General features: G+C 40.2%; 1 protein-coding gene across 1 annotated transcript in view; it reads right to left on the bottom strand.

The window, feature by feature from the left end:
- The window catches only part of RNF217 (ring finger protein 217), a 66,970-nt gene that overhangs the window by 26,784 nt on the left and 26,713 nt on the right, over positions 1-13,473 (bottom strand). The window contains exon 2 of the mRNA XM_063389934.1: positions 6,020-6,253. Coding sequence (XP_063246004.1) covers positions 6,020-6,253 — 234 coding nt within the window. The remainder of the gene's footprint in view (positions 1-6,019; positions 6,254-13,473) is intronic.

Below are 13,473 nucleotides of genomic sequence, written 5' to 3'. Positions count from 1 at the left end.
CTCTTGATTGCGTCAAGGCAAGCTGAGGCTGTGCCAAACAGCCCACTTGCTACAGACCACACCTAATGGCAAAACCCACAAGCCATATTCAAACTGAGAAAGGATCTATTCTTTACACTCCCTCAGTTTTAAATCATTGTGTCAAACAGGTACCATCGTCATCACATCTTCTTCCGCAGCCTGCTTATTTTTTTTTCTGAGAAGCCAAGGCAGCTGCTACGTTTGCAGGAGTAATAAACAGAGGTACATTGCAGCTGCTCATCTGACAAAAGACAGGCCTCCAACCTGGATCATGACTAAGGAAAGCAAGAACTAGAAGCCACATTAGACTCAGGCATATCCAGGCTCCTGCAACACGTTTACTTCTGCTGTGTTTGGCAGCAAAACATCTCAGCCTCTCAAGCGACTGCTGAGCCTTGTCCACCAGCTCCAGTTGCAACCCATGTCTGGCAGGGTCCTGGCTTTGTACCCAGCTGATGGATGGGACTGAGGAATTCAACCAGCCAAAGCATGGTTTTTTTGTTATGTCTGTGTCCAGACTTGGTTCACCACCACACCACAGAAATATCTGTGCTTACCATGCATGGTGTGGGAGTGCTTCTCAGGAAACTACATCCTAGAGTGTAGTCACATGTGAAGTCCCCAAAACATATTTCTCAAATTCTCGCTCACACCAGCTGCTGTGCCCTCCTGTTGAGTCATGACAACTGGTGTTAGGCTTCCTTGACTACAATTAAGAGTCCAAAGTAGGTGCTCTGATCTCCCTTACACATTTTGCTGGGGCTAGCCAAAATTATTTACACATGCAATCACTACATCTTGTTTAAAAGGAAACAACACATTAGGACTGAAACATGTGCATTACAAACATTATCAGTTTTTACCTGAAAATTTGTCCAAGGCCATGATAAAGTATAAAACAAAAGCAATACAAAATAGTGACCCTTCTCAAATATAATGAGCCAGTGGCCAAGATGCTGAAAAAGTGAAAATACAATAACTTGCATCTCTGCTTCCCAGATGAATTCTCCTAATAAAACCAGTTTAAAAGAAAGGAAATTTCATGCTCTGAAGAACCTAAGGAATAATATATATTGCTACTAACCAAACTAACACAGAGCACTCATAAATGTTTCCATAATACTTTAAAAACCAATATGCACAAGACAGTCATCTAACCTATCCTAACCCCTATCTCCATACCTTTCTTTTTCCCTTTTTCTTCCTCACTCCCTCCCAGCACTGAATTTGTCTTTCAACAACACATGTCACAGTGTCCTACTGCTGGAAAGACAGATTATAGCAAACATCATAGTGTAGGACTCAGTATTTGTTATGCTCAGCCAAAGATGGAGCATGTAGCCAAAAGTAAGTGTTCTACAACCTGAATAGTTTTATCAGTTGCAGTATTCAGACATTTGAGATAGAACACGGTTGTTAAAATCTACAAACCCAAATCAACAGGTCAGGAAGCTGCAAGTTAAAACCCCTTCCTTAAAAAAAGGGCAACATAATTTAAAACACAAGTTCTGTGGGTTTGTTTTTTGATGAATATCTGACAAATTATTTGGATTCTCTCTTTCTATTATAGCATGTACATAAGTGAAAGCAATACAGCAGCCACCAGGATATGTATTTAAACTTACCCGTGCACACTGACATCAGGTGTTTCTAAATACATTAATCAGAAAGTACTGAAATACAGGATGAGGCTATAACCACAGGAACTCAAAATAACATTTCTTACCACAAATAGCCCTAACTGAGCTAGTGAGAACTCTATGTTTCATTACCAGTTTCCTCTTCCACCTGTCACCCTGACAGCACTTTCCTCAAAATTGAACTTGTAAATAGTTTTTATATTTTGAATGGGCCATTTCACCTCTCTGTGGGTTCAATGCTTCCTGAGCATAACTGAAGCAAGCAAAGAAAACTATGTCCTTTAAGTAGCTATGAACCTTATTTTTCTTGGAACTCATGTCTGCAAAACACATCCCTAAAACCATTTAAACTTGGATACAGTGTGATGCCCCTGTGCTTAAGAAACAGAAACAGAACAGGGCAATTACAGCAGTCCTTCATATTTTTATTCCACTTTTTCTCTGCTTTTCTGAAAGAAAAGTCAAATATTATTTGATACATGCTTCAGTAGTTATGCATGAAATCACCACAGCAAGGACACAGAAATGCTATCTACACATGATTTTGAATTAGTAAATATAGTCCAGCAAAGCAGACAAACTATATCTGCAAAAGAAAACATTAACCTTGTGTTTTTTTCAAATATTTTTTTCACACAAACATTTTCCCACTTATTTTATGATTTCTCTTTCTGTTGATTAGAATTGAAAGGATGGATATATACACAAACCTCTATGCCATCTGCAGATCAGCCTCCCTTGAAATAGAGAAGATTGCACAACTTTGTGTTCTAAGTCTTGGTTCTCAGCTTTCTGAAACACTGACCTTTGAGGCTAACATTTTCCACTTTCTTAGCAAGCCTCTTTACTGCAAGCTACTTTATCTATCAGTTTCCTCATCTCAGAGCAAAAGATGTTTCAAAACTGATAGATAATTTCAACACAAAACACAACTCAATGTGACCTGATGATAGCAAAACTGATTACACATGAAAAATATTCCTAGAACCTGAAGGTACAAAAAGCTCAGTGGGATTTTCTGCTGCTTGGTGGAACAGCAGCTCTATAACAGAATGGCCAAATTAATTATGCAATTAACTGATTACATAAATTACAGTCTCTCGCTGCAGATACTGTGCCTTTATTTGAAAATAAATATGGGCTCCAGCCAAAACAACTTCCTTCTCCTCATCATCAACTCATCTCCTCTCTTGAAACAGCTGAAAATAAGCAACAAAACAGACAAATTTTGTACCCCTTTAGGGCTGATCTTTGATCCAGCTCCCAGTGTGACACCAAAACATGAACATAAGCAAAAGCAGGCTGCAGGAATGAACAGCTGAGAGCGAGGAGGAAGAGCACAGCAAAACCACCTGATCGGCAGCAGCTGAGGCTCAAGGAAGATTGAAGCCATGCATAGCCATGAAGAAATCTGCCACTTTAAGTTAAAATCTGATCCAAAAGTGAGGAGGTAACAGATCAGCTCTATCACAGCATCTCTGCTGGTACAAATTCCACCTAGTTCTAGAATAGCTTTCAGAAACTCTTCAGTAGTTCAAAAAAAGATAGTTTGTGTAACAACTGCATTGAAAAAACATTTACATTTGCAAACCCAAGCACTCAAGTCCTCCTTTTATGTGATGTGTATCTCTTGACAGAAGTGAATAAGAAAACTTTACTATGAATCTCATAGAGCAGACTATTGCTTCTCCATGGCAAGTGGCAGGTCAAAAAACTAACTTTAACAGGCAAGGCCAGAGCTTCCTCACAGAACAGGTCTTCTTACTCTTGTGAAACCTCTACCTGTTCCAAGCACAGGAACTTGAACAGCAATTTTTCCATTTCTGTCCATTTCCATTGGACTTTTGCATAACAGCTCTGAACACAGGTTTGTTAGGGTCTTGTCTGCAACCACATTACACACTCAATTCAGGACATATGAGAGCGGCCAAGGAAACTGTTTCAGAGTTAATGCTGGATCCATTTGTGATAAAAATATTTTACAGAGAAAAAATAAATAGTTCTCTTGCTGTTCTGTGTGGCCCTAAGTGGCACTAACGGTAGAAGAAAGGTTTGGACAGTAAGTTCTCCTTTCCTTCCCCTCCTTCTTCCTCAACATAACATGTTAACTTTCTAGGCTTAGTACACCAAGACTTGAATCTCAGCCAATTGAACTACTGGACCTAGATCAGCTTAGCTGACACAAATCAGCTATAATAAGAAAGACTAGTCTATAACTTTGCCTCTTCAAATTTCTGTTTAATTTGTAATTTTAAATACTGTATCAAAATTTTAGAAATGGCATTAACATTTTTAAAGTATCAGATCAAATGAAGTCTGGAATTTCAGAGTGCTTTCCCCTTGCAGTGTATAAAAGAGTGAGTGTACTGGCTGTGCTGTGATCCTACCAGCAGGCGTGTGCGTTCGTGTTCTCCACACATGACTCAGTTCTCTTGAAGCCAGTACTTGCAATGCTGGTGCAGAATTCACCTGGTGCAATTGCTGTTTATATTACTTATATGTGTATGGGGAAGCCTCAAAAGCCTCCAGTGAGATGTCTCCTATGCTATCCACAAAAGAAAATGCCTCTTTGCCTCCAAACAGCCTAAAATTCAAGACACAATGTGTACATGTAATCAGTAGTAAGAGAATGAGAACCTAAGAAAACAGATAATATTGGTTCACAGCTACATGTGTATGTAAATTCCTCACATATACTCCACGTCACATATAGTCATCTTTTTAAACCTTCTCCCTACAACAAAACTTATCCTTGTGCTAAGCTTAAAATAAATCACTAAAACTGTACCTACACCAGAAAACAATTGAGGTTCAAGGAGTATGCTGAAGCCTTGTGGGCCACAATAATTCATATTGCTTGTCAGCATTTTCCCAATTATATTTCTAACTAGCATCAACTAGATACTCTTCCACACAACACCTGGGCTCAGTTCAAAGGATAGATTTCACCAGAGTCTGCTGCCAGGAGATTTAAGCTCTGCAGATCACAGGTACACACACTGAATCACCACATGACCAACGAACTGCTCCTGCTTGCAACATACATCACAGTCTCCCACTCCTTCCCATTGTAGTTTGTAGGGCAGTTGGGAACATTTTAACTCATAAAAGAGGACTGGTTATGCTCTGAGGAATGTTCTCAGATCTGGCAGGCCTATGATACAACAGCTGCACCACCAATGACCCACACCTGTGGGACACTAACAGCCTCTGACACTTGAGAGGTGGCTGCCAAAGCATTAAAAGCTCTGATCTACCCTAGATTGCAACTGATGTGTGGTGATGATGAAGCAGATGGGTGAAGGAGAATAGCTTTGGGCAGAAGGAATTTTACTTGCAGTTTCAAATTTTTTCCATGTCAATGTAAGACGACAAAAATTTGAAAACACTGGGTCCAACAGAATGTGTCACGTAACTCATGCCCTATACAGATATGCACAAAGAGGTCATAACTCAGAATTAGCTTTACCAACTTTTCAACTCCAATGAATACACAACCTTCCACCTTTTAATCTTCATACTGAGCTGAATCTTACACTGTGTAATTAGGGCTATCTAAACAGTCATCTAAACTCCTACTGAGGAGAACTGGTTTGTCCAGGAAAGGCCAGCTCAGTCATGAAATTAACCACAACAAATCTAGTAACCGGATGGAAAATTATCACAGAACATGGTGCTGCAGACAACTGTTGTTTTCTGGAACTCAGATGGACTTTCAGCAGCTCAAAGCTTATTATAAATTCTTGCTTTTTATCTTTGATTAAAATCACAGTACAAGAAACTGTTCCATGAAAAGAAATGCTGTAGAAATATTTTTTCCCCTCTATTTCTCAAAGTTCTGCACTGTGAATGATGAGACTACAGTAATGTATAACCCCTGGTAAGGGAGTGAAGAAATCAGAATCAACATGCAGGACAGACAACAGCTTTATTACTAAGGAAGAAGAAAAGCCAACAGCCTAACATCATAAATGCCCGGAACTCACTCACCCAGAGTTTCAGGGAAAACTTAGAAGCTGTGTGTCTAAAATTATTGGTTATAGTGGTAATTCCCCTTTCCCAGTCTCTTCTGACTGTGCCCATATTATCTGAATGTCAGAAAGACAACACTCTTTAAATTAAAAGGTATCTCAGGACAAAATTATGCTACCTACCAAAAAAATACAGGTTGAAGAGTTCAGCTGCTTGAACTGTTAGAAGTCAATTAAGTACTTAATCAATGATGTACTACAGGTGTACATTCCTAATGACAGCTTGCACACAGCTCCAGTGAAACAAAAAAGTTCATTTAATGCTCACCAAATGCTGTCCTACTTTTGCAGTGCCATCTAACCCACAGCCCCGGCAAGCATGCTCACTTTGTATTTGTTCTCCAATTTGGCAGGGGTAGGAATGTGGCCTCTCCTCCGGAAGGTTGTAAAGTGCTTGCACTGAGGGCATGGCTTGGTGCTGGAGTCAATGCGGCTGAGTTCCAGGAAGTATTTGTACTTGATGATGTCATCATGGGGCAGGTTATAGAGGACAGTTGTTTCATCCAGGTGTTCACTGCACTCTGTGATGGGGCATTTTATATCCGCCTGTCCCAGCTGCACCTGCATATAAAAAAACCAAAATGATCTGTATGACCTTTTGCTTCGAAAAGTTAAGCAACCATTGGTGAAGTTTGTGAGGAAAATTAACTTCAAATTCTGTAACAATCCAGAGACTACCTAGCACATCATCTTTAAATTATTTAATTTGTGGCTTGGTGGAGTTACACCAAGCACACTGCAATTTTTCCAAAGAGCATTTTCAAATCCAAATGGAAAAGCTAATTACCCTGACAACTGCTGTTATTAAACATATTCTCAGTGTATGTACCATGGCTACACACACCACAAAACCAAACACAAGTTCTAACTAACAATGTCCACCCAGTACTCCATACTTTGGGTGTAATGGTGAGTGCACCACAGTCATGGCTCACAAAGGCTGTGAGAAAACAGACAAAGGAAACACTTGCATACTGTTTCACTGCAAAACGACACGGGAATCACAGCACAGAGAAATTAAAAGTCAATTTAGGATCAGCAGCTCTGACTCAGGAACCCTGAGCTGGTTCCTGCCCAGTACACTCAGTGCCTCCGCAGTCTGCTTTCAGGAAGCTCCTGACATGCCATACTGCACACGCAGAAAGTTTCAGCTGAGCTTGGGCCTGATCAAACTGATGTATTTCCCCAGAACTCAAGAGTTAAAAGTTTTTAAAAAAATCATACCCCAACAAGAACAACATTAAAAAACTTGAATAAAAACCAAACTAAAACCAGACAAACAAACTTGAAGTTACCAGAGTAGAAACTGTTGCTGATCTAATGAGTCCTGGTGGTCCCAAGCTGATCCATACATTCAGAGCTACTTGTTTACGTGTTTCCAGAGCTCCTGGATCCAAGAACTGTGCTGGACCCCGATTTACACCCTTCACGCTTGGCAGGCTTTAACTGCTTGGACTCCATGCCAAAACAGCTGATCCTGCTTGGTCTGAGAGCACCAGAGTTGCATTTGCTTGGCAGTGAGCCCAAGTTAATAAACTCTGCCGGATCTTGAGTCTGCAAGGACCCAGCTAAAAGCATGTTTGTGTCTGCCTCCAGAATCTTGAACCAGTGAGTTTTGACTGCACAAGTGCAGCTGACCACCAACTCAACTCCTTCCTTAGTGAGTATCTCCATGAAGAGAAAAAGAGTGCAACCAGCATCTCTTTCCAGGAATTATTGTTTGAAGGTTGGTAAGTTTGATTTCCCCATAGTGCTTATTCTTTAACATGCTCAATTAGAGAAACCTGCTGAACAATACTTTAAATAAGACAGAAACACCTCAGATTTGGATGCAGATCTCGTTGCTGCACAGTGGTACCAGAAGACACAAAGACTCCACTAATGCAGTATTTAAGCTAAAAAAGATGGGCAAAACCCTAAAAGGCAACACAACGCAACCCTGTCATTGGTGCTTCAGCAACTGAGCCACATGGACTCTAAATGAATGATAATTCAGTCAGGAACCATTGAATTAGAAGAGTCATAACAACATGGTATCAAACCCAAGGTTTATACCGATTTAAAAAAAAAATCCTACTGCACTACCTGTGTTCTCTCAGCAACACAGCTAACTCAGGAGAGCAAAGAGATTATGTACATGTTAGGGATAGAACTGCAGGGTGTGGATGGTGGCAGCGAATCTCAGACCAGATCACAGTGGAGAACATCTCAGCAAGCTATCACTGCCATGGTGCCCTGGGCAGCCTTGGCTCAAGGCACAGACAGGTCAGCACGGAGGCAAATCTGTCTGCAGTACACAGGAGAGGCAGCTCCCCAGTAATATACTCATTTTTAGGAGGGAAATTCCCCGTGTTTCATTTCCAGCTCTAAAAGGTGAGCAGATCTCTGCCACATGCAAACGATGCCAGACTTAGTTTGGCTTTTACACAGACAAGTGTAAGGAAAGGAGGAGTATGTACTCAAAGGCACCAAAAAAAAAATAGAACAAAAAAAATCCCCCAAACCTCACATACTACACGCTGGGGAATGCCAACATTTTATACCTGCAGGACACTGATTCACCTGTAGCAGCATGTGAAATAGAAACCAAGCATACAGACCACTGGACTGCTCTCAGAAGAATCACTCAGTGCATCAAGGAGCTGTACTTAAAAAGCAGATGATAGTCGGAACACAAGCCCACTGAACTAAAAGAACAACTTGCTACAGAAACACAAAAAACTATTGCACCAGATTAGCATCAGCTTCTGTTTAGACAAGTATAGGTATGCTTTAGAACCAAATAGTCAAATTAATCCTATCTATGACTACATCATATATTTTTAAAAAAATTAAAGCATTAGGGAGGTATTAAAAGAGCTATATCTTTCTGCCAGGAATAAACTAAACTAAAATGGAGTAGCACTACATAAGAAGAAGGTGCACTGTATCTGACAGTACTTAAGCATTGTTTATATTAAATGCTAGTTAGAACAAACCTGCATTTATAAAACCAAGGAATACAAAGCTCAACATTTTCTGTACTTCATGCCCACACAGAATATGATTAATATATGTGGTAAGAGTCAGGTGTGGTTTCAGTGTTTATTTTGAAAATATGTTTTACACCCACTTGAAATAAATAATTTTTAACCTCTGTAATAGTTTCAGCTTTTCAAGTTTGGCAAAGACTGAGCTTTTTCCTGTGTTTTGAAGGGGACTGAAGTGAACAGAGCTGGCTTGCTTATTAGCAGTAACTTCAATGGAGCCTTGTCCTACCAAAACAGTCCATCTTTGTGCACTAACATCAGAAAATGATGGAAGTATAGCTTTAGAGGAAGCCTGTCAGGCTACCTGCTGCCATGGATTCAGGACATGCTACAGAATGAGAAAGGAAAAACAAAATAAAACAATCTCTTATGACATTGATACAAATAACTAGTTTTATAATTTTCCTTAATTTTCTTTTTATTTTGAAGAACCTTATCCCTTCAATATCAGCTTCTCACAATGTCAAACCCCCAAGTTTTAAGAAAACCACAGTGTATGAAAAACTTCAGAACCTTCAGTATACAGAACAGCATGGTGTATTTTCACAGCATGAGGAAGGACTCATATGTCTAAGAGGAGCTGAGCTGCAGCGGTGTTAAATCAGCAACATCCAGCTCTCACACTCAATAGTGCTTCACTTCTGTAAAGCATCTCAGGAAGGGCCACTCTGCTTATAATTCAGAAGAAGAAAGCAGGTTCTAGCCTTTCATCCTACAGAAAGGTAACATTTAAATTATCAGGAGAACACTATGTACCTCCCCCTGACAACTCCTGACATTTTATTTTAAAAGTGCTTTTTTTGGCAGGGGGTAGGGAGGAGAAAGGGCAGGGGGGAACAGAGACAGGACACACACACAGATTCTACATTGATTTACTCACTACTCAAGAAAGCAATGATACCAAGAGAAAATAGATGGCACAATACCTGAAGTCAGAAAATCATTTCCACACCCTGAGCCTTCTTTTAAAGTAAATCTTAGTTAACACAATAAAGTTCAAACAAGACCAGAAAAGCACTGATTTATACCTGTCATTTGGCCTGCCCCAGGCTAATGTAATGTAACATTTACAGGCAGTACTTGTGCTGCTGTATTGCAGCTATATTCCTTAAAGGGGCCATTCTATTTTGTAAGATATCTACAAACCAGCATTTTCTAACTGAAACTTCCCTCTTAGTTCAGAGATGCACATGCTTAATTGCTCTTAATTCTTAAAGCTGAGAGTGAACATGGCCATGCCAAGTATACACTTCTGTAGAGAAATTTAATTTCTACCAATGTGCCACATTATCCCCTGTAAATTACCAAGGGAGTAATGCATTAAAAAAATTCTGGAAATGCACTGATGCAAGGGAAGGGGCAGTCTAGAGGACTTTCATACTCTAAGTAAAGAAACAGTTAGATTAAAATTCCCTTTATTTATAAGTAAAATCCTATTCCTTTCTAGTTCACTGGAAACTTTTCTTTCATTTTCATTGGTACATTACAAAGCAGTGAAGAACTACTTTTCTCGTACATGTAGAAAGTGTGTCATTATGAATTTATTTTCTTTTAAAAACCAGTAATAATTTGTGGAAAATACTTGAAGGAATCACCACGATTCAGAACTCCACAGCAGTAGGTGCTAACCAAATGAAATTCAAGTAGACGTGATTCAAGATGTGCCAACCAAAGACAGTTCAAATTTATACTACACATTTTGCACCTGCCTTTAAGGCATTTCTGTGGTTTCAGTAGTAACTTTGTCAGTCTAGATCCCTGATTTGTGCCAGTGATATCCTGGCATTCTCCATCAAATTTCTTTAACAAAACAAACAAAGAAAAAACCAAACAAAAAACAAACAACCCCCCCCAAAACCAAACAACCGACCACCAAAAAAACACCCCCCCCAAAAAAAAAAAACAAAAACAAAAAACCCCAACAAAACAGACCTGTGAAATACATTCTCTTTTTCAGTTCATTCATCCTCCCTCCTTGCTCTCAAATGGTACAAATCCCCAGTGCTTGTCTGCAAGACAAGCAAGAATAAACAGCTAGAACTTAGAGTAATTAGATCAGAAGCTACTTAAGTTGTATCACTACCAAATAGAACACCTTCTGTTTTGTGTGTGCCACCTCCTCCACTGAACATTTTCACACGACTTCTTGCCTGTAGCTCATTACTTCACAAACCATGCTCCATGGGGTGTTTCACTTTTACTCCCTCTTTAATTCATCTCTCAACAGACTTGCAATAAATTACTTCCTGAATGCCTGTCTCATTCAGTTGCTCCACCATCTTCTCTGACAACCATCTGTAACATCACTCAAGAGTCATCACTCCTCTCCTCAGGAGGGAAGAGCATCACTAGCCTTTATCTGGGCATTTATCACTGTCCTCAAAAGGAACCAGAAGTTGTTCAAAATGATACATTTGAGCTGTCATTAACATCATCTAAAGGCCATTTATTATTAATAAAAGTTGAACCAGAGTCTTTTCTACTGTGTCACCAGCTCACACAGACCAACTCAGAGTTTGTGAGGATGCTCCCCTTCACAGGTCCCCTGAGTCCTTGTTCTCCTTTCACAAGCACCACACTTGAGGATGCAGCCATGACAATCACCGTGGAGTGGTGGTTCCTGCTCCACGTGACATTCAGAGAGTCACTAAGGCACAAACACTGCAGGCTTGAGTAGACATCATCTCTTGTTTTAACAACAATTTGTTCTCAATCAGTTTTGCATTAATTACCACACTGTCAACACTAAAGACACAAAAAGGAGCAAAGTCTCAGGGCCTTTGAAGTACTTGCTAGTCCCTCATCCTTCAGGTGAAAGGCACTCACAAGCAAGAAGCTGGGAGAAAATCTAAGTGTACGTAACTGCATCCAACCACCATCAGCAATCAAATGTTTGACCTTTCTGCTCCAAAAGCAAGTCTTCTGAATGCTTTACAAAACATATTTAAACACAGCATCATTTTTACAACTCCAGCCAGAGGCCAAAACTCCAGCTTCATTCATAACTCTGAGGACCACTGTCAGGAGCACACTTACACACATCCATGTCCCCAGGAGCACTGTGGAATGGTGCAGCTACACACCAGCGAGGGTCACAGCCAGCACCACCTGTGTGGGAAGAGACCAGAGTGGCTTTAGCCCCAGAAACAACCCAAAACCTAACTGGCAAAACTGTCCTTGGCTGCCTGGAGCAAAAGCCCACATCATTTTGCTTGTTTCCCATTCAAACTTCTTTTTCACTCCACAGTCACATCTACAACCCTCCTAAAAAAAACTCTGAGGATAAGGGAGAAAGATATTCTTCAGAATGCACCTAAACTCTACCAAACCTTATCTTAAAGGCCTCTTAATTTGCTTCTCATTTGAAGACATGGTGACATGTAGTTCTACTACTTTTTTATTCCACAGAACTAGGTTACCTGCTCATATGGATCTGGTATTAATAGCAACATTCAGATTTTACTTGTCCTCACCACACAGGGATAGGATTTATAGAAAATTACTTTTAGAAAAACAATTGAATACTGAAATTTTTCTTTGCAAGAAGTGAACAATTATCAACATGGAGAGCACTCCCTTTTTTGTCTTTTCATCTCCTGTTACTTCACTGAGTAAATTAAAAAAGGAAAATTTTATCTCAGCAATGCATTTAGAAAAGCTGCACTGCATTAAGTCATGCCTCTGCCTGCTACGACTCATCAAACCCTGGTCTCTCTCTGGCAAAGAGGCATGCCAGAGTTAGACTGACTAGCAGAATGCTTTATCTTGCAATCTCCAGGGCTCCCATGGGTTGTGAAAGCTATCTTTCACCTATCCTCCCCACACATGTGTGGGGGCAGAGGGAGGGGGAAATGCCAGAGGAGGAAGTTAACTTGGGAAGAATAATGGCAGAAACTGCAAACCTTGGAGGAATCAAACCCAAACCCACAGCCCTTTTAGCATTCATTAAGGGAAGAATGAAAAGCACAAAAACTTTCTGATTTTGCCCATGTGTCCATATAACCAATGTAAATATGCTTATGCTGATGGTTCTATTCCTTAGAAGACACATTCACTTTCAGTAAAAGATCCAAAGATGATCATGAAAGAAGAGCTTTGAGGACAGCAGAACAAGCCAGATATCTGCCCTTTCTCAGCTGGAAAACAGAGGCAGTTGTTCCTGCCAAGGAGACCAAAAGACCCCACATTAAAACTGAGCAAGTGCAGAAAGGGATTTCAGAAAAGTAGCAAGGGCCAGGAGACCATCCACATACCATGATAAATTTAAATAACCTGGGCATCTCAGGAGTGAACCCTGCTTGAAGGGTCTCAGTAGCATTAGGAAATGAAAGTAGCAAATAAGCAACACCTTGTTTGTAATGGTAATGATTTGTTGGGCTTCCAGCATGAATATAAAAACATCACAGCTAAATAACACAGAACCAGAACAAGCCAACTCTCACAGCTAATTCTTGTAAAGATAAAAAGCTATCAGTTACCTCTTTAATTAACAGTCTTAAATTCAGAGGGGGACAGTCTGTTCTCCTATAGCCAGAGTAAGACTTGTAGAAACTGTCACCTGTGTTTGAATTTGTTACCAGCCAAACCTAACCCAGATATATTCTGCTCATCTGAGTTCTCTGTTAAGGCACAAACTGCAAGAGCCCATGCTTATACATTGGGAAGGTGAGGAGGGAACAGGCTGAACACGATGGGATACAGACATCGCAGCAGCCACTGACCACTCATCTTCCCCCTGCCACTGGGCAGCAA

This window comes from Prinia subflava, chromosome 2 (genome assembly GCF_021018805.1).
Source record: "Prinia subflava isolate CZ2003 ecotype Zambia chromosome 2, Cam_Psub_1.2, whole genome shotgun sequence".
NCBI classification, from domain to species: domain Eukaryota; kingdom Metazoa; phylum Chordata; class Aves; order Passeriformes; family Cisticolidae; genus Prinia; species Prinia subflava.
Note: the sequence above shows the minus strand (reverse complement) of the source record. Positions and strands in the feature narration are given on the sequence as shown.